The 21,600-nt window shown below is 43.2% G+C and overlaps 1 protein-coding gene across 3 annotated transcripts in view; it reads left to right on the top strand.

Moving 5' to 3' along the window:
* Positions 1 to 21,600, top strand: part of tulp3 (TUB like protein 3) — a 54,308-nt gene that overhangs the window by 5,335 nt on the left and 27,373 nt on the right. For 2 of the 3 annotated variants that reach the window (XM_052492450.1, XM_052492449.1), the window contains exons 2-3: positions 9,748 to 9,789; positions 15,534 to 15,585. In XM_052492450.1, the coding sequence (XP_052348410.1) occupies positions 9,748 to 9,789; positions 15,534 to 15,585 (94 nt within the window). Of the gene's footprint in view, positions 1 to 9,747; positions 9,790 to 15,533; positions 15,586 to 16,991; positions 17,247 to 21,600 lie in introns of those variants that run through there. The other variant, XM_052492451.1, reaches the window with a different exon arrangement.

The following is a 21,600-nucleotide window of genomic DNA, read 5'->3' as shown; positions in this document are numbered from 1 at the left end:
AAGCCAACACTTCCTTTGGCTGCCTTTTCTTCCAGTTCTCTGCTGCCAATGACTGGAACAAATTTAAAAAATCTCTGAAGCTGGAGTCTTATATCTTCCTCTCTAACTTTAAACATCAGCTGTCAGAGCAGCTTACCGATCACTGTACCTGTACACAGCCAGTCTGTAAATGGCACACCCGACTACCTCATCCCCATATTTGTACTTATCCTCTTGCACCCCAGTATCTCTACTTGCACATCATCATCTGCACATCTATCACTACAGTATCAATGCTAAATTGTAATTATTTTCGCCTCTACCTCCCTACTCTTCTATATTTGCACACACGGTACATAGATTTGTCTATTTTTATTTTATTTTCTGTTATTGACTGTACTGTTGTTTATGTGTAACTCTGTGTTGTTTTTGTCGCACTGCTTTGCGTTTATCTTGGCCAGGTCTCAGTTATAAATGAGAACTTGTTCTCAACTGGTCTACCTGGTTAAATAAAGGTGGAAAAAAAAAATACAGTGTTTCCTCTAGGATTTCCACCAAACATTTTAGATGTTGGACGCTGAGACAAAATCTTGCAGTTTTAAAGCTAATTTCCTGCAATTCTACACATTTTGCCATATGGCGGAGAAAACATTTTACAGTTGTATAGCTAGTTTCATGCTATTCTAAACATTTTGCCATGGGGATGAGATAACATTAGCAGTTTTATGGTAACTGGCCAGAGAAAATCTCACTTTAAAAAGTTTATATTCTGTTAACCTCTTGCTCCTACCTGGCACGCAGGCGTCCCATCTAGAGCTCTGGAAATGCAAATGCGCTACGCTAAATGCTAATAGTATTAGTTAAAACTCAAACGTTCATTAAAATACACATGCAGGGTATTGAATTAAAGCTACACTCGTTGTGAATCCAGGCAACAAGTCAGCTTTTTAAAATGCTTTTCGGCGAAAGCATGAGAAGCTATTATCTGATAGCATGTAACACCCCAAAAGACCCGCAGGGGACGTAAACAAAATAATTAGCATAGTCGTCGCTACACAAACCGCACAAATAAAATATAAAACATTCATTACCTTTGACCATCTTCTTTGTTGGCACTCCTAGATGTCCCATAATCACTATTGGGTCTTTTTTTCGATTAAATCTGTCCATATATAGCCTAGATATCGATCTATGAAGACTGTGTGATAAACGGAAAAAAATAGCGTTTCATAACGTAACGTCATTTTTTTAAAATTCAAAAAATCGACGATAAACTTTCACAAAACACTTCGAAATACTTTTGTAATGCAACTTTAGGTATTAGTACACGTTAATAAGCGATAAAATTCATCAGGAGGCGATGTCAATTCTATAGGTGTCCGTCTCGAAAACATGTCTTGGAGAGAACTCGACCAAAACATCCGGTCGGAGACCGGAGGGAATCGATTCCCTTGATTCGGTTAGACCAAGAATCAAAGCTGAATCAAATGACAAGACTCTAGACAACGCGTGGAAGCTGTAGGCACTGCAACCTCGGCCTCATTTAATTCGGTTCACTTTGAACAATTCCTGGAAGTAGCGCAAGGATATTTATTTCCATTTTCAGTGATCAGATTTTCCTGCGCTTTTCGATGAAACGCACGTTCTGTTATAGTCACAGCCGTGATTTAAGCAGTTTTATAAACGTCTGAGTGTTTTCTATCCACACATACTAATCATATGCATATACTATATTCCTGGCCAGAGTAGCAGGGCGCTGAAATGTTGCGCGATTTTTAACAGAATGTTCAAAAAAGTAGAGGGTCGACTTAACAGGTTAACTACAAAATAATGTTGTTGACTCGTCCTGTACTTGAATTTGTGGCCAAAGCATAAACTACAGCCACATCGACATTTTCCCACCGGGGGCAGAAAAAGATGGTTAGCTATAATGGCTAAATGATAGCTATACTGTTGAGCTGATGACGAATCAGGCGCTGACAACTTTCTACCCGAGTTGATGGTTCTTTTGATGAGCAATTTAAAGTAGTGTTAGCTAGCTAGCGTAACCTGTTAACACCAAATTAAATTTCTATCATGATCTGATGTTTTCCATATTTATGCTGACTTTACTCTAGTAACTTGCTGATCCTTTCCTACAATTCTACACATTTTGCCATGAGACTGAGGGAAAATGTGCAGTTTTAAAGTAACCTTCCAGTGAAAATCTCACTTTTAAAATGTAATATTCTGTTATATACTATTCGCATATTGAAATAATGTTGTTGACTCATCCTATACTCGTATTTGTGGCCAAACCACAAATTGGAGCTTGCTATTTCCTTGTGGAGTATGATGTAATACTCCTAACGAGGTTGAGCTGACCAATCAGTGGTCTACTCGTATTACATTTTTTTTAATGACCGGTATATGCCCACGCCATTCTGTTGTTGGCGTACGCCTAAACCATTCCAACACAGAAAAGCTGCTGTGCATACTTAATTACATTTTTTTGGAAGGAAAACTATTTTACTCATATTGTAATTCATTATAGGTCATATTAATCTGGAAACACTGGACAGCTGCCTTTAAGCAAATTTCATGCAATTCTACACATTTTGCCATGGCTTATGCTGTGTTCTTATGCTATCTGAGTGACTCAAACATTATAACAAAATCAATAGTTCAATGATTATCTTATTTAAAAATATGTACCCTCATTATCTTTTCTGCATACTTTATATCTGGTTTTAGTCGTTTAAGTTTACACTGAAAACATTTTATGAATACAGGGGAAACACTGACATGACATGTTGGAGCATGCCTTTCCCTGCCTCATCTTACTCTAGGTTTTCAATCAGTTTCAGAACTGAGGGCACTGTGCTTAATGTAATGGCTTGTCTGAGGGAAATCAACTCTCCCTATGGTCCCCCAGCATTCCTATTGATGTCTGTTTGATGTCTGTGCATTAGGACTGTGCTGACCAGAGGTGCCCTGAGAGTAGAGCATGGTGCTGTGTGCGTAAGAGGTTACTGTTGACTAGAGGTCAACCGATTAATGGGAATGGCCAATTAATTAGGGTCGATATCAAGTTTTCATAACAATCGGAAATCTGTATTTTTGGACGCCGATTTATTTTTACTCCTTTATTTAATCTTTATTTAACAAGGCAAGTCAGTTAAGAACACATTCTTATTTTCAATGACGGCCTATGAACGGTGGGTTAACTGCCTCGTTCAGGGACAGAATGACAGATTTTCACCTTGTCAGCTCGGGGATTCAATCTTGCAACCTTACAGTTAACTAGTCCAACGCTCTAACCACCTGCCTCTCGTTGCACTCCACGAGGAGACTGCCTGTTATGCGAATGCAGTAAACCAAGGTAAGTTGCTAGCTAGCATTAAACTTATATTACAAAAAACAATCAATCAATCATAATCACTAGTTAACTACACATGGTTGATGATATTTCTAGTTTATCTAGCGTGTCCTGCATTGCATATAATCGATGCGGTGCGTATCGTTGCTCCAATGTGTACCTAACCATGAACATCAATAACTTTCTTAAAATCAATACACAGAAGTATATATTTTTAAACCTGCATATTTAGCTAAAATAAATCCAGGTTAGCAGGTAATATTAACCAGGTGAAATTGTGTCACTTCTCTTGCGTTCATTACACGCAGAGTCAGTGTATATGCAACAGTTTGGGCCGCCAAATTTGACATAATTTTATGTAATTATGACATAACATTGAAGGTTGTGCAATGTAACAGGAATATTTAGACTAATGGATGCCACCCGTTAGATAAAATACGGAACTGTTCCGTATTTCACTGAAAGAAAAAACGTCTTGTTTTCGAGATGATAGTTTTCGGATTCGACCATATTAATGACCTACGGCTCGCATTTCTGTGTGTTATTATGTTATCATAACTAAGTCTATGATTTGATAGAGCAGTCTGACTGAGCGGTGGTAGGCACCAGCAGGCTTGTAAGCATTCATTCAAACAGCACTGTCATGCGTTTTGCCAGAAGCTCTTCATTGTGCGTCAAGCATTGCGCTGTTTATGACTTCAAGCCTATCAACTCCCAAGATTAGGCTGGTGTAACCGATGTGAAAGGGCTAGCTAGTTAGTGGGTTGCGCGCTAATAGCGTTTCAAACGTCACTCGCTCTGAGACTTGGAGTGGTTGTTCCCCTTGCTCTGCATGGGTAACGCTGCTTCGAGGGTGTCTGTTGTCGTTGTGTTTCTGGTTCGAGCCCAGGGAGGAGTGAGGAGAGGGACGGAAGCTATACTGTTACACTGGCAATACTAAAGTGCCTATAAGAACATCCAATAGTCAAAGGTTAATGAAATACAAATGGTATAGAGAGAAATAGTCCTATAATTCCTATAATAACTACAACCTAAAACTTCTTACCTGGGAATATTGAAGACTCATGTTAAATGGAACCACCAGCTTTCATATGTTCTGAGCAAGGAACTTAAATGTTAGCTTTCTTACATGGCACATATTGCACTTTTACTTTCTTCTCCAACACTTTGTTTTTGCATTATTTAAACCAAATTGGACATGCTTCATTTTTTATTTGAGGCTAAATAGATTTGATTGATGTATTATATTAAGTTAAAATAAGTGTTCATTCAGTATTGTTGTAATTGTCATTATTACAAATAAATGTAAAAAAAAATTGGCCGATTGATCGGTATCGTTTTTTTTTTGTTCCTCCAATAATCGGTATCGGTATTGAAAAATCATTATCGTTCGACCTCTACTGTTAACTCTGCAGAAAAAAATGTGAAATCCATAGGTCCATTTTTACCCTGAGAGGAGAATAAAATCAGAGGGCAGTTCCCACCCTTTCCTGTTCTATTGCTGCAATGTGGACTGTGATTATTTGATGTAATCTGCTTGTGTATTCTTTCAGAGGATGTGTGTAGAGGATTAGTGTAAGGAACAGACATGTAGCCTGGGCAGGGTTTCCATTAGGAAAATTAGGCGGTGGACACCGTGACCGGCAAGATTTTAATTTACCGGATGTTTGAGAAATTTACCGGACATCCATATTTATTTATTTATTATTATAAATAAATAAAATGTTATTTATTTCTTTCACCTTTATTTAACTAGGTAGGCTAGTTGAGAACAAGTTCTCATTTACAACTGCGACCTGGCCAAGATAAAGCATAGCAGTGTGAACAGATAACAATACATAGTTACACATGGAGTAAACAATGAACAAGTCAATAACACAGTAGAAAAAAAGTCTATGTACATTGTGTGCAAAAGGCATGAGGAGGTAGGTGAATAATTACAATTTAGCAGATTAACACTGGAGTGATAAATGATCAGATGATCATGTGCAAGTAGAGATACTGGTGTGCACAAGAGCAGAAAAGTAAATAAATATAAACATATGGGGATGAGGTAGGTAAATTGGGTGGGCTATTTACAGATGGACTATGTACAGCTGCAGCGATCGGTTAGCTGCTCAGATAGCAGATGTTTAAAGTTGGTGAGGGAAATAAAAGTCTCCAACTTCAGCGATTTTTTTGCAATTTGTTCCAGTCACAGGCAGCAGAGAACTGGAAGGAAAGGCGGCCAAATGAGGTGTTGGCTTTAGGGATGATCAGTGAGATACACCTGCTGGAGCGCGTGCTACGGGTGGGTGTTGCCATCGTGATCCGTGAACTGAGATAAGGCGGAGCTTTACCTAGCATGGACTTGTAGATGATCTGGAGCCAGTGGGTCTGGTGACGAATATGTAGTGAGGGCCAGCCTACTAGAGCATACAGGTCGCAGTGGTGAGTGGTATAAGGTGCTTTAGTAACAAAACGGATGGCACTGTGATAAACTGCATCTAGTTTGTTGAGCTATTTTGTAGATGACATCGCCGAAGTCGAGGATCGGTAGGATAGTCAGTTTTACTAGGGTAAGTTTGGCGGCGTGAGTGAAGGAGGCTTTGTTGCGAAATAGAAAGCCGACTCTAGATTTGATTTTGGATCGGAGATGTTTGATATGAGTCTGGAAGGAAAGTTTACAGTCTAGCCAGACACCTAGGTACTTATAGATGTCCACATATTCTAGGTCGGAACCATCCATATGCATTGGATGTTCTTATATCAGCAAGACGGGTTTTATCGAAAAGCAAAACATTGCCCATTGCCCATCCCTGCTCGTAAATCGTAAATGAATATCATAAAAAAAATAAAAAACATTTAGCCTACAAGAACAAGTCGCCTACACAGTAATAAAACACAACTTCAAAATGTATAATTTGTATAATATAATTTGCAAACGACCTGTCCTATAGCCCCCCAAACACCCAGACACTGTTTGTTTGTGTCCAGCAGGCATGCACACAGATAGCACAGCTGCAATCCTGGCATGTAAAACATCTCACCTATCTCTCAAGCCCTTTCCAGTAGCCTATCCTTCTCTCTTTCTCCGTAAGGGCAACTGAGGCTCCCTTCTCTCTCTGCTGTAGGTTTCATGCTTGGGTGACTCAGTTGGCAGAGGATGCGAGTGTCTGTTTTAAGAGCTGAACATAGGGGTGGAAAGGGACCTTAACACAGCAGCATCTGAGGCTGATACCACAAACCTCAGAGTGGAGGGAAAAATGCAGCACATGAAATTACTGAACAAGCGCATGGATGGACAAATGAAAATCAGGGTGTCTGTAAGGTATAGTGCACACGATTATCATGGTCGGTGACCAAAGACAATCATGCACTCACAGTCTCACTCAAAATCATTTACCATTCAGTCTGCTGTAGGAAAATTGTTCCTGGTTTAATTCAATGTGCCTTAAATCAGTATCAGTAATTCCCTTTCCATAAAGGTGTGGTTGTTGTATCCCTATTTCACAATGGCTCAGCAGACCTATAACAAACCAGCTGGACCTCAAGTATCTAACTGTTCAAGACCTGTGGGTGAGAAAGCCGTTTCAACAGGGTAGAAAATGAAGTGCAATTTACTTTCTGTTTTCCAGCACATTCCGAACACATGCCTCCTCAGTGGCTTGGACAATCCACCCATTTGACTCAGGGACTGACAGACAGAGAAACAAATCTGGTATTTGCAATAGGTAGGCTGGTTCTCAACTGTATCATGTAGGCTACATCATTTTAGCCTACCTAATCTCCCGTGGGCCGATTCTGCGTGTAGACCGAAGAATCTGCCGTGACTCAATGGGATGCATGAGATAACGAGCTTCTGTAGTTCCGGTTTGTTTGTTTATACTTCTGGTAATTGGGAGTAACTGGTTGTCATCCAGAAACCGCTCTACTTACACAGATTCAAGGAGCATGTAAGAAAAGCCTATGTAGAAAGGCAGAAAATCAGAATAATGTGGTTTCACATTGACAAGAAACCGTTTGGTTCATTTTGCTATGACTAAGCAAATTCCATGTTCTGGCATTTTCTGTCAAAATAAAAGTGTTGGAATATTTTACTTAAGATACTGGGCCTAGGCTAAAGCTCACAAAACATATACTTTCCTAATTGGTGTTAAATTCAGTTTGTGTAAATGGTCTGCGGTTTTGATATGTGCAATATCTCCCTCTGAGTCAGAGGAAATGGCGTCTGTGGAGTTCTGCTGAAAGCATTTTTAGCTATTACGATACAGTCATGTCCAGTTTTAGCACGTGGCCTATCAGTCTATATATCTGATACATCTTAGAAACTGAAGAAAGACGGACATGTAACTAAGTCAGAGGACCAAGTTTAGCAATTTTATTCCCAGTATTTTGTCTTGGCATGAACTCACGCCACATTTAGACTCCTCTAACAACAAATCCCTGTGGGTTCACTGTGTTGTGTTCAGAGGCTAGCCTCAAGTGTGGCGTCATGGCAACGGCTCCTACTCCGAGACCTCACCCTCAGCTGCGTGACGCTGGGACTCCCTCCTGGCTACAGGGTAGCAGGGTTGTAGTTGGAGCTTCAGGACCGGACTCTGGACCGGGTTGGGAGCACCATACATTACCGGAGCTGTCTGGGGGATTGTGACCACTCCACAGTCATATAGGTGTTCATTCACTGTCTGGGGGACTGTGACCACTCCACAGTCATATAGGTGTTCATTCACTGTCTGGGGGACTGTGACCACTCCACAGTCATATAGGTGTTCATTCACTGTCTGGGGGACTGTGACCACTCCACAGTCATATAGGTGTTCATTCACTGTCTGGGGGACTGTGACCACTCCACAGTCATATAGGTGTTCATTCACTGTCTGGGGGACTGTGACCACTCCACAGTCATATAGGTGTTCATTCACTGTCTGGGGGACTGTGACCACTCCACAGTCATATAGGTGTTCATTCACTGTCTGGGGGATTGTGACCACTCCACAGTCATATAGGTGTTCATTCACTGTCTGGGGGACTGTGACCACTCCACAGTTATATAGGTGTTCATTCACTGTCTGGGGGATTGTGACCACTCCACAGTCATATAGGTGTTCATTCACTGTCTGGGGGACTGTGACCACTCCACAGTCATATAGGTGTTCATTCACTGTCTGGGGGACTGTGACCACTCCACAGTCATATAGGTGTTCATTCACTGTCTGGGGGACTGTGACCACTCCACAGTCATATAGGTGTTCATTCACTGTCTGGGGGACTGTGACCACTCCACAGTCATATAGGTGTTCATTCACTGTCTGGGGACTGTGACCACTCCACAGTCATATAGGTGTTCATTCACTGTCTGGGGGATTGTGACCACTCCACAGTCATATAGGTGTTCATTCACTGTCTGGGGGACTGTGACCACTCCACAGTCATATAGGTGTTCATTCACTGTCTGGGGACTGTGACCACTCCACAGTCATATAGGTGTTCATTCACTGCCTGGGGCGCTGTGACCACTCCACAGTCATATAGGTGTTCATTCACTGTCTGGGGACTGTGACCACTCCACAGTCATATAGGTGTTCATTCACTGTCTGGGGACTGTGACCACTCCACAGTCATATAGGTGTTCATTCACTGTCTGGGGGACTGTGACCACTCCACAGTCATATAGGTGTTCATTCACTGTCTGGGGACTGTGACCACTCCACAGTCATATAGGTGTTCATTCACTGTCTGGGGACTGTGACCACTCCACAGTCATATAGGTGTTAATTCACTGTCTGGGGGACTGTGACCACTCCACAGTCATATAGGTGTTCATTCACTGTCTGGGGGACTGTGACCACTCCACAGTCATATAGGTGTTCATTCACTGTCTGGGGGACTGTGACCACTCCACAGTCATATAGGTGTTCATTCACTGTCTGGGGGACTGTGACCACTCCACAGTCATATAGGTGTTCATTCACTGTCTGGGGGACTGTGACCACTCCACAGTCATATAGGTGTTCATTCACTGTCTGGGGGACTGTGACCACTCCACAGTCATATAGGTGTTCATTCACTGTCTGGGGGCTGTGACCACGCCACAGTTATATAGGTGTTAATTTGTAGTACTACTGTACAGGCCACTGTCTGTTCTATGTCTGCTAGCTCAGGTAGGCCTATTTTAGATAAATTAAAAATATATAGCTTATTATGTGTTATGGACTGGGGATCGATTTCCATTTCCCTCTAAGCTTGAAAGATCATGTGCTTCTCAAGCTGAAGGACTACACACGTGTAGAGACTGTCAGAACATTACTGTCAGAACAGTACCAAAGCATCCCGTTTTAGCATGGTTCTTTTTGGTGTCACTGATCTCTTGCTAACTCTATTCTTCTCTGTGTCCTGTGTTCCTGTTTGAAAACCCCATGGCTCTGAAGACCCTCCAGCTCCGCCAGCTTCTCCTCTACCTCAACAGCAAGGTAAGCAGCACCGATGTTGGATCTTAACTTGATCACCCAATGCAGGAGATTTAAAACTTGGAGTATATTTGAGGCTGCTGAAGTTTGTAATTTCCACTTTGAAATTTCAGACTTTATTTTCCCTTACGAAAAATGCATCACCCCTACAAAAAATGTCCAATAACTATAAACCACATAAGAATTCACATTTCCTGTTGCTGCAATATTATTATACTGCTGTAGCAAACTGGCTTAAATTAAGATCCTACATCTTTAGCACTGATCAATTAGAATACCTGTGATTAACCACCCACCCAGGCACCCACAGCTTCCATCAACTAGTCATTTCATGGTCAAAGAATATTTTTTTTACTCATAGTATGGTCCAATAGGTCAGTTGACAGACTACTTCAGAAATGCTCTGTTTTTGTGAGTGCCAGGTAAAGACCCTGTAGTGCAACCGGTGAAGTGAAATTTGTGCAGAACAGTCTGGATAAGGGTCTACTAGAAAGAGCTGTTGTGTTGTCAGAGAGACTAGGTTGAGTGTTGGGAGATGGATAGCCATATTGATTGTGGTGTCAAGTAGATGAATGGAATCAAGGAATGTCCACAGTGGCCACACACAGTCACTCTTCTACCTCTATGGTTGAATGGGGACACTTTTCGGGTGTTAGAGCCACCTAAAAAGGGTCAGTTTTACAGGCCGGCACATTTAATGACAGTATCCCAACTATGTTTTTTCCCCCAGTCCAAAAGAGGTCAAACACCCTTTGATAGTAACCATACCCACCAAGCCTCCAGCCTTTCCCCAGTGGAGAGTATTCCCATTGCGTCTCCACCCAGGTCCCTAGCTGGACAGTTGTTGAAAAGAAAGATTCCCCTGCTCTTCCTCCGCTCCTCCTCTGGACACCCTACACTTTTAGAAAAAAGGGTTAAAAGGGTTCTTCCCCTTTTGGTTCCATTAAGAACCGTCTATAGCAAAGGTTCAACATGGAACCAAAAAGCGTTCTTCAACGGGTTCTCCTATGGGGACAGCCAAAGAACCCTTTAAGGTTCTAGATAGCACCTTTTTATTCTGAGTGTAATGACCATCCCGGATGTGTAATTAACACCTCCCATCATCCTTCACTCGTCACTGCCGTCACCAACACCTGCTCAGAGCCATGTAATGGCTTCCCTGTGGACAGATCTGCACGCCTGTATGGATAGCGCTGCACTGGGCTGATTAGACTCAAAGAGGGCTGTAACAATCAGTATACTAAAACAGAGTGCTCTACAGCCTCTGAGATGACTGATCATTAATGTTAAGCTGACCAAACGGGTTGTTGTTGAATAAATAGACAAGCAACTCGCCAAGTCAGGTCCAAAAGTCATTGGTTCGATGACATTGGTATTTCTTATTGCCACAGAATGTGGAATTTCAATCTGTAGTAATTTACTTACTTACTTAGCCTAATGATTTTAATCCATCATTCTGAGGATGTTGGAGGGCGTGGCCAAGTCATCGGTGTTGTTGTCTGTAATAATCTGAGTTCACGTAATAGACGGATGATGTTTGCCTCTCAGCAGATGATCGTCCTGCTTTCTATTCCTCTTGGCATTTGGTGCAGGTCCTTCAGAAATGGTGATGATGACATAATGAGGCCCTTATATCCTCATGGTGATAGAGAGAGAATCAGTGGTATGGAGAGATTGTTATTTACTGTAGATAGTTGTGCTTAATGAAGTTCTTCTTGTTCTGCTCCTGTAACACGCTCTGTCTGAATGGGAGATGTAAAGGGTATAATACAGCCGAGGCTGTTTGACAGCAACAGATGGTGTGAGCATGTGGACTGACAGAGAAATTAGTGAAGCCCAGAGATGTTAAATTGTTCTGAGAGATTTCAGCAGGTGGTGGCAGAACCTTGTTTTTTTCCCTCCCAATCTTCAACCATCCTCCATCACTCCCCATCCTCCATCACCCCAATCCCTCCATCACACACTCCTCCATCCTCCATCACACACTCTCCCATCCCTCCATCACACACTCCCCCATCCTACATCACAATCTCCCCCAACCCTCCATCACACACTCCCCCATCCTCCATCACTCCACCCCCCCCCACATACGCCGTGTTCTTGCAGTGAGAGTGTCTTGTAGATTATGTCTGTCAGTGAGAGTGTCTTGTAGATTATGTCTGTCAGTGAGGGTGTCTTGTAGGTTATGTCTGCCAGTGAGAGTGTCTTGGAGGTTATGTCTGTCAGTGAGAGTGTCTTGTAGGTTATGTCTGCCAGTGAGAGTGTCTTGGAGGTTATGTCTGTCAGTGAGAGTGTCTTGTAGGTTATGTCTGTGGCTGGGTAGAGTATCGGTGGGTTCCTCTAACTCGCTCTGTGCCTCTGAATAGACTCCCACTGCTACTCCCACCTTCTTCTCCTTCTCCACTGTAGCTTAGCAACATGTACCCAGCGGGCCTTTTCACAGGAGTCCAGGAAAAGTAGTCTCAAACAGCCACCACTCTGACGGCCAGAGACAGGACTCTATGGAGAACTGTGTTTTAGATCTAGACTTGCTGTTGCTTTGTAGCACAGTAGTGCTGCTGTCTGATGCGTTGTTCTATTGCATTATACAGTCCTGATACAGTATCATTTTTGACCTCACCAGGAAAGTGAGGCGTTTTGTAGCTTGAGCCCTAAGCTTTTCTCTTCAAGTTAGCCTCTGTGGTCATGAACAACTCCTGGACAAAATTATATTTATTAACAGCTACATGTTTTTTTACAGTGTGCAGATCATGCAGTCAGGCTAAGCTCAAACATTTATAGCCTAAGGTATGACAGTAATCCTGTATGACAGTCTTAGTTATGTGCAGCAGTGTAACTGCTTTTTCAAGCGAACACCTTGGTAACCTTCAATTCTAGTTCTGCCAGGAGATTTCGGTGCCTTGTCCACAGTTATTATTCACAGTAGCGATGCCCCCTGGTGGAATTCCATTGAAAATCATTAGTGTCATTGATGTAAGTGACAACAGGGTAGGCTTGAGCAATATATCACATTTTCAAATCAAATGTATTTATATAGCCCTTCGTACATCAGCTGATGTCTCAAAGTGCTGTACAGAAACCCAGCCTAATACCCAAAAACAGCAAGCAATGCAGGTGTTGAAGCACGTTGGCTAGGAAAAACTCCCTAGAAAGGCCAAAACCTAGGAAGAAACCTAGAGAGGAACCAGGCTATGAGGGGTGGCCAGTCCTCTTCTGGCTGTGCCGGGTGGAGATTATAACAGAACATGGCCAAGATGTTCAAATGTTCATAAGTGACCAGCATGGTCAGATAATAGGTCTAGGACAGGTAGCACGTCGGGTGAACAGGGCAGGATTCCATAGCCGCAGGCAGAACAGTTGAAACTGGAGCAGCAGCACGGCCAGGTGGATTGGGGACAGCAAGGAGTCATCATGCCAGGTAGTCCTGAGGCATGGTCCTAGGGCTCAGGTCCTCCGAGAGAGAGAAAGAAAGAGAATTAGAGAGAGCATACTTAAATTCACACAGGACACCAGATAAGACAGGATAAGTACTCTAGATATAACAAAGTGACCCTAGCCCCGACACAAACTACTGCAGCATAAATACTGGAGGCTGAGACAGGAGGGGTCAGGAGACATTGTGGCCCCATCCGATGATACCCCCGGACAGGGCCAAACAGGAAGGATTTAACCCCACCCACTTTGCCAAAGCACAGCCCCCACACCACTAGAGGGATATCTTCAACCACCAATTTACCATCCTGAGACAAGGCCGAGTATAGCCCACAAAGATCTCCGCCACGGCACAACCCAAGGGGGGGCGCCAATATACCATATACCGGGGAATTTACAGTTGTCAGATGTTTACATATACTTAGGTTGGAGTTATTTAAACTTGTTTTTCAACCACTCCACAAAGTTCTTGTTAACAAACTATAGTTTTGGCAAGTCGGTTAGGACATCTACTTTGTCCATGACACAAGTATTTTTTCTAACAATTGTTTACAGACAGATTATTTCACTTATAATTCACTGTATCACAATTCCAGTGGGCCAGAAGTTTACATACACTAAGTTGACTGTGCCTTTAAACAGCTTGGAATTTTTTTAAAAAATGATGTCATGGCCTTAGAAGCTTCTGATAGGCTAATTGACATCATCTGAGTCAACTGGAGGTGTACCTGTGGATGTATTTCAAGGCCTACCTTCAAATGCAGTGCCTCTATGCTTGACATCATGGGAAAATCTAAAGAAATCAGCAAGACCTCAGAAAATAATTGACCTCCACAAGTCTGGTTCATCCTTGGGAGCAATTTCCAAACGCCTGCAGGTACCACGTTTATCTGTACAAACAATATTCAGCAAGTATAAACACCATGGGACCACACAGCCGTCATACCGCTCAAGAAGGAGACACGTTCTGTCTCCTAGAGATGAATGTACTTTGATGCGAAAAGTGCAAATCAATCCTAGAACAACAACAAAGGACCTTGTGAATGTGCTGGAGGAAAACAGGTACAAAAGTATCTATATCCACAGTAAAACGAGTCCTATATCGACATAACCTGAAAGGCCGCTCAGCAAGGAAGAAGCCACTGCTCCAAAACCGCCATAAAAAAAGCCAGACTACAGTTTGCAACTGCACATGGGGACAAAGATCATACTTTTTGGAGAAATGTCGTCTGGTCTGATGAAACAAAAATATAACTGTTTGGCCATAATGACCATCGTTATGTTTGGAGGAAAAAGGGGAAGGCTTGCAAGCCGAAGAACACCATCCCAACCGTGAAGCATGGGGGTGGCAGCATCATGTTATGGGGGTGCTTTGCTGCAGGAGGGACTGGTGCACTTCAGAAAATAGAGGGCATCATGAAGAAGGAAAATTATGAGGATATATTGAAGCAACATCTCAAGACATCAGTCAGGAAGTTAAAGGTTGGTCGCAAATGGGTCTTCCAAATGGATAATGACACCAAGCATACTTCCAAAGTTGTTGCAAAATTACTTAAGGACAACAAAGTCAAGGTATTGGAGTGGCCATCACAAAGCCCTGACCTCAATCCTATAGAAAATGTGTGGGCAGAACTGAAAAAGCATGTGTGAGCAAGGAGGCCTACAAACCTGACTCAGTTCCACCAGCTCTGTCAGGAGGAATGGGCCAAAATTCACCCAATTTATTGTGGGAAGCTTGTGGTAGGCTACCCGAAGCGTTTGACCCAAGTTAAACTATTTAAAGGCAATGCTACCAAATACTAATTGAGTGTATGTAAACTTCTGACCCACTGGGAATGTGATGAAAGAAATGAAAGCTGAAATAAATCATTCTCTCTACTATTATTCTGACATATCACATTCTTAAAATAAAGTGGTGATCCTAACTGACAGGGATTTGTTTTACGAGGATCAAATGTCAGGAATTGTGAAAATCTGAGTTGAAATGTTTGAAACTGTAGATATACCGATGGTATGATTTTCAATACCTTTTTCAAAAATAAGTAAGGCCCCCCCCCTGTGTGCACTTCCGGTAATACCAAATACCCCGGTATGGTACAGAAGCGGGAATAAAAATCTGCATACCACCCAACCTCGATCAGAGGTGCATTCATTAGTGACCACTGTAGCAAATGGTTTCTTATTGTAAATATAACAGATAACAGATGAGACCCAGATAACAGATTGGTATTAACCACAGAACCACTTGTATTATGTCTCAGTCAGATATGAGTTATGAGTGGATAGTAACCATTTTGTCTTTCGTCTCTTCTCAGTGCCCTTGATGATGACAGCACCAGCCTCAGGCAGCAGAAGCTGGAAAAGCAGGTAATGACTAACTGTATTAAACACATTTAACTAGTTACGCCACATACAGCACCTGTTCAACACACATAGCCACTCTATAGACATTACAGCTCCCATATAGACATTACAGCTTCCATAGACTTGTTCAGGGTATATGTCATGAGTATTCTATTTATGATGCAGAAATGACCAGACTAGTCCATATTATTTATATCTAGAGGCATTTTGCCTTTTGTTTGTTTTTGGTGTCTTTTCATGTTTTTGTCAGAATTGTTTTTGAGGTCTCAGTCCATGTTTATAGCTGTGAGCCTGTCAAGCTTGAACATTTGACTGGCAGCGAGTGTACAAATGACCTGGTTTTCTGCCTCCGGTGTCACTCAGGCTATGAATTTAGTTGGCTTTGTAATAGCATTTGTATTTCCGACCATCAGCATAGTAAAGCTGATTGTCATGAAACAGAGGGAAAACAGGGTGTCTTTGAACTCTTTTTATTTTCGAAGGCAGTACAATTTGTCCAATTAGCAGAAAGAAACATATTTTTTCGGAAGTGAATTGTTTTAGCACTCATTGTAGAGATAAAGCACCAATCTGCTCCTTTCTCAGCGAACAGCTCTTCCTGGTCTGTGTGTCTGATGATTGTTCCTTACAATCCCTCCTGCCTGCAGTATCCTTATCACCACGCTGTTTTAAAGTGAAACTGACTGATTTGGTTTAAAAAACCAGCCTTAAGCAACAGTCACAAAATGGAGTAAAAGATGGATGAGATGATTGGTAGGCACATAGACTGACTCGATGCCTGCGTCCCAAATGGAACCTGTTCCCTACATAGGCTTTGGTCAGAAGTAGTGCACTAACGAAGTAATGCACTATGTAGGGAATGACCGTAGAAGGGTTTCAGTAGACAGTCTGTGTAGTGAGCTGTATGCCTACAGATGTAGGATCTTAATTTGTTGCTTTTGTTGCTTTTGTTGGTGAGGATTTTCCTGCACAGCAGGAAATGCACACTTGTAGTGTATTTGAGTTTTAAAAAGGCTTATAAAGTTTGTAACGCTAAACCTAACCCTAACCACTAACCCCTTACCTGAACCTTAATTCTAACCCTAACTATAAACCTAACCCCTACGCTTAAAATAGCCTTTGTCCTCATGAGGATGTGGGAAATGTTTCCACAAAGGAGAATTTTTCTTGTTTTACTATCCTTGTGGGGACTTTTGGGGATTTTAGAAAAACCAACCCACACACAAACACAGACACTTGCACCACCTCTATCCCCCCCCTCCCTCCCTTTCTCCATCTCACTCATTCTCTCTTTCTTCCCCACTCTGTCCTGGGGTGAGTAACACCGCTGATTCAGTTAGTTACAGTGACCACCCAGACACACGCACATACACTCTAGTTCTCTCTCACTCACACTCTCTCACAGGCTGAGGAGGAGACATGGACTCGGAGTGAGAGGGAAGCTGGTGTTGCGTGGTTATCCTCGTGTTAGTTGTCTGATCTGAAAGCCTGATCCAGGGATAGAGGGGGACAGGGAGACAGAGGCATGCCCGGCACGAATGCTGCTCGGTGGGAGAGAGTTTAGACTTGACGGGGTCTCACAGAGCATGGAACCCTGAGCTCCATAGAGAAACTTCTGCACTTCACTTTTACTCTCTGTCTCACTCCGGACACTAATGGACAGGGTGGGTCAGCACCTCTTATTCTCTGTTCTGTTTATGTCATTTATGGTTGACTATTTTGATCTGAGAGTAACATGGGAAGTTGTCTGTGCACAGGTACATGCTTGCGTAAGTGTATTTTGGTGTGTATATTTCTGTGTGTATGTGTGTGTGTGTGTGTGTGTGTGTGTTTGCATATGTACATGCTTGCGTGTGTGTACTGTGCATGTCTGCGAGCATTTGATTTCAGCTCATCCTGGTGATATCATTGTTATAGCCTGTCTCTGGTGGGACACACTTCCGTGGATGTGGGATATCTCCTAGTCTGCTATTTTCATTAGCCTCCTGTGTCTTGTTTTAGGCCTGTACAATGTCTTGCTCCCACAGCCTCAGGACGGTGAATGAAACAGTGTATTGAGTCATATCCTTTTCTCATATCCTATCCTCTTAAGTCTTTTGTTTTAAATTGACAATAATACAATGGATTGTTTTAATTGTAGGGCAGTTTTGTTTCTAGTAGCCTACGTTCTTTTCTCCAGTTTAAAAAAAAAGATTCTCATGTTTTATAATTTCGAGATATGATCTGTGTAATGGTGGTGTACTGGGAAGAAATAGCCTATTCAACAGATTCTATCAACTTATTATGTTGCTGTTTGAATATGCAAATAGTTGAACAATGAGTAGCCTAAAGCATAACTATTCCTCATTTTCCGGCCATACTCTATGTCCGGATTATACACTCTTAGAAAAAAGGGTTCCAAAAGGGTTCTTCGGCTGTCAACATAGGATCATCCTTATTTGGTTACAGGTAGAAACCTTTTGGGTTCCATGTAGAACCCTCTATAGAAAGGATGATCTATAGAATCCTTCTATACCTGGAACTCAATGGGTTCTACCTGGAACCGTTCAAGTTAGAAAAATAGGTGCTAAGAGTGTAGTCCAAGCAAGCTAGGAACTAGGTTTGAGTTCTGTTCAGTTTGGATAGGGTTAATTCAGTGAAGTGAAGTGTCGTGGCCACTGATGAGCTCTGTCAGCGAGTGAGACAGTTCAGTTTCTGCTCTACTGCTGTCAGTTCTTGTGAGGTAACCGTTCTGTAAAAACTTTATTATTAGTTACATCCAGGAGTGGCCATTGCTAAGATTCCAGCAGCAATATCATCTTAGTTACAGATCAATATCACACCAGTGAGAGAAAAACAGCTTACACATGATATAAAACATGATAAGGCTGGCAAGAATTTCCCAGACAGTTTACTGCTAGCCAGTTTACACAGGAAGACGACTGCTAGCCAGTTTACACGGGAAGACGACTGCTAGCCAGTTTACACAGGAAGACGACTGCTAGCCAGTTTACACAGGAAGACGACTGCTAGCCAGTTTACACAGGAAGGTGACTGCTAGCCAGTTTACACAGGAAGACGACTGCTAGCCAGTTTACACAGGAAGACGACTGCTAGCCAGTTTACACAGGAAGACGACTGCTAGCCAGTTTACACAGGAAGACGACTGCTAGTCAGTTTACACAGGAAGGCGACTGCTAGTCAGTTTACACTGGAAGGCGACTGCTAGTCAGTTTACACAGGAAGACGACTGCTAGCCAGTTTACACAGGAAGACTACTGCTAGCCAGTTTACACAGGAAGACGACTGCGAGCCAGTTTACACAGGAAGGTGACTGCTAGCCAGTTTACATAGGAAGACGACTGCTAGTCAGTTTTACACTGGAAGACGACTGCTACTCAGTTTACACTGGAAGGCGACTGCTAGTCAGTTTACACTGGAAGGCGACTGCTAGTCAGTTTACACTGGAAGACGACTGCTAGCCAGTTTACACAGGAAGACTACTGCTAGCCAGTTTACACAGGAAGACGACTGCGAGCCAGTTTACACAGGAAGGTGACTGCTAGCCAGTTTACACAGGAAGACGACTGCTAGTCAGTTTTACACTGGAAGACGACTGCTACTCAGTTTACACTGGAAGGCGACTGCTAGCCAGTTTACACAGGAAGGTGACTGCTAGCCAGTTTACACAGGAAGACGACTGCTAGCCAGTTTACACAGGAAGACGACTGCTAGCCAGTTTACACAGGAAGACTACTGCTAGCCAGTTTACACAGGAAGACGACTGCGAGCCAGTTTACACAGGAAGGTGACTGCTAGCCAGTTTACACAGGAAGACGACTGCTAGTCAGTTTTACACTGGAAGACGACTGCTACTCAGTTTACACTGGAAGGCGACTGCTAGCCAGTTTACACAGGAAGGTGACTGCTAGCCAGTTTACACAGGAAGACGACTGCTAGCCAGTTTACACAGGAAGACGACTGCTAGTCAGTTTTACACTGGAAGACGACTGCTACTCAGTTTACACTGGAAGGCGACTGCTAGTCAGTTTACACTGGAAGGCGACTGCTAGCCAGTTTACACAGGAAGATGACTGCTAGCCAGTTTACACAGGAAGACGACTGCTAGCCAGTTTACACAGGAAGACGACTGCTAGTCAGTTTACACAGGAAGGCGACTGCTAGTCAGTTTACACTGGAAGCGACTTGCTAGTCAGTTTACACTGGAAGACGACTGCTAGCCAGTTTACACAGGAAGGCGACTGCTAGCCAGTTTACACTGGAAGGCGACTGCTAGCCAGTTTACACAGGAAGACGACTGCTAGTCAGTTTACACTGGAAGACGACTGCTACTCAGTTTACACTGGAAGATGACTGCTAGTCAGTTTACACTGGAATACGTCTGCTACTCAGTTTACACTGGAAGACTACTGCTACTCAGTTTACACTGGAAGACGACTGCTAGTTAGTTTACACTGGAAGGCGACTGCTAGCCAGTTTACACAGGAAGACGACTGCTAGTCAGTTTACACTGGAAGACGACTGCTACTCAGTTTACACTGGAAGGCGACTGCTAGTCAGTTTACACTGGAAGACGACTGCTACTCAGTTTACACTGGAAGGCGACTGCTAGCCAGTTTACACAGGAAGACGACTGCTAGCCAGTTTACACAGGAAGGCGACTGCTAGTCAGTTTACACTGGAAGGCGACTGCTAGTCAGTTTACACTGGAAGACGACTGCTAGCCAGTTTACACAGGAAGACTACTGCTAGCCAGTTTACACAGGAAGACGACTGCTAGCCAGTTTACACAGGAAGGCGACTGCTAGCCAGTTTACACAGGAAGACGACTGCTAGCCAGTTTACACAGGAAGACGACTGCTAGCCAGTTTACACAGGAAGACGACTGCTAGCCAGTTTACACAGGAAGACGACTGCTAGTCAGTTTACACAGGAAGGCGACTGCTAGTCAGTTTACACTGGAAGACGACTGCTAGCCAGTTTACACAGGAAGACTACTGCTAGCCAGTTTACACAGGAAGACGACTGCTAGCCAGTTTACACAGGAAGACGACTGCGAGCCAGTTTACACAGGAAGGTGACTGCTAGCCAGTTTACACAGGAAGACGACTGCTAGCCAGTTTACACAGGAAGACGACTGCTAGTCAGTTTACACAGGAAGGTCGACTGCTAGCCAGTTTACACAGGAAGACGACTGCTAGTCAGTTTACACTGGAAGGCGACTGCTAGTCAGTTTACACTGGAAGACGACTGCTAGCCAGTTTACACAGGAAGGCGACTGCTAGCCAGTTTACACTGGAAGGCGACTGCTAGCCAGTTTACACAGGAAGACGACTGCTACTCAGTTTACACTGGAAGGCGACTGCTAGTCAGTTTATACTGGAAGACGACTGCTACTCAGTTTACACTGGAAGACGATTGCTACTCAGTTTACACTGGAAGACGACTGCTAGTCAGTTTACACTGGAAGGCGACTGCTAGCCAGTTTACACAGGAAGACGACTGCTAGTCAGTTTACACTGGAAGACGACTGCTACTCAGTTTACACTGGAAGGCGACTGCTAGTCAGTTTACACTGGAAGACGACTGCTACTCAGTTTACACTGGAAGGCGACTGCTAGCCAGTTTACACAGGAAGACTACTGCTAGCCAGTTTACACAGGAAGACGACTGCTAGCCAGTTTACACAGGAAGACGACTGCGAGCCAGTTTACACAGGAAGGTGACTGCTAGCCAGTTTACACAGGAAGACGACTGCTAGTCAGTTTTACACTGGAAGACGACTGCTATTCAGTTTACACTGGAAGGCGACTGCTAGTCAGTTTACACAGGAAGGCGACTGCTAGTCAGTTTACACAGGAAGACGACTGCTAGTCAGTTTACACAGGAAGGTCGACTGCTAGCCAGTTTACACAGGAAGACGACTGCTAGCCAGTTTACACTGGAAGACGACTGCTAGTCAGTTTACACTGGAAGGCGACTGCTAGTCAGTTTACACTGGAAGACGACTGCTAGCCA

The sequence above is a fragment of the Oncorhynchus keta genome, chromosome 33 (genome assembly GCF_023373465.1).
Source record: "Oncorhynchus keta strain PuntledgeMale-10-30-2019 chromosome 33, Oket_V2, whole genome shotgun sequence".
NCBI classification, from domain to species: Eukaryota; Metazoa; Chordata; class Actinopteri; order Salmoniformes; family Salmonidae; genus Oncorhynchus; species Oncorhynchus keta.
This window is presented reverse-complemented; position numbering and strand designations above follow the sequence as displayed.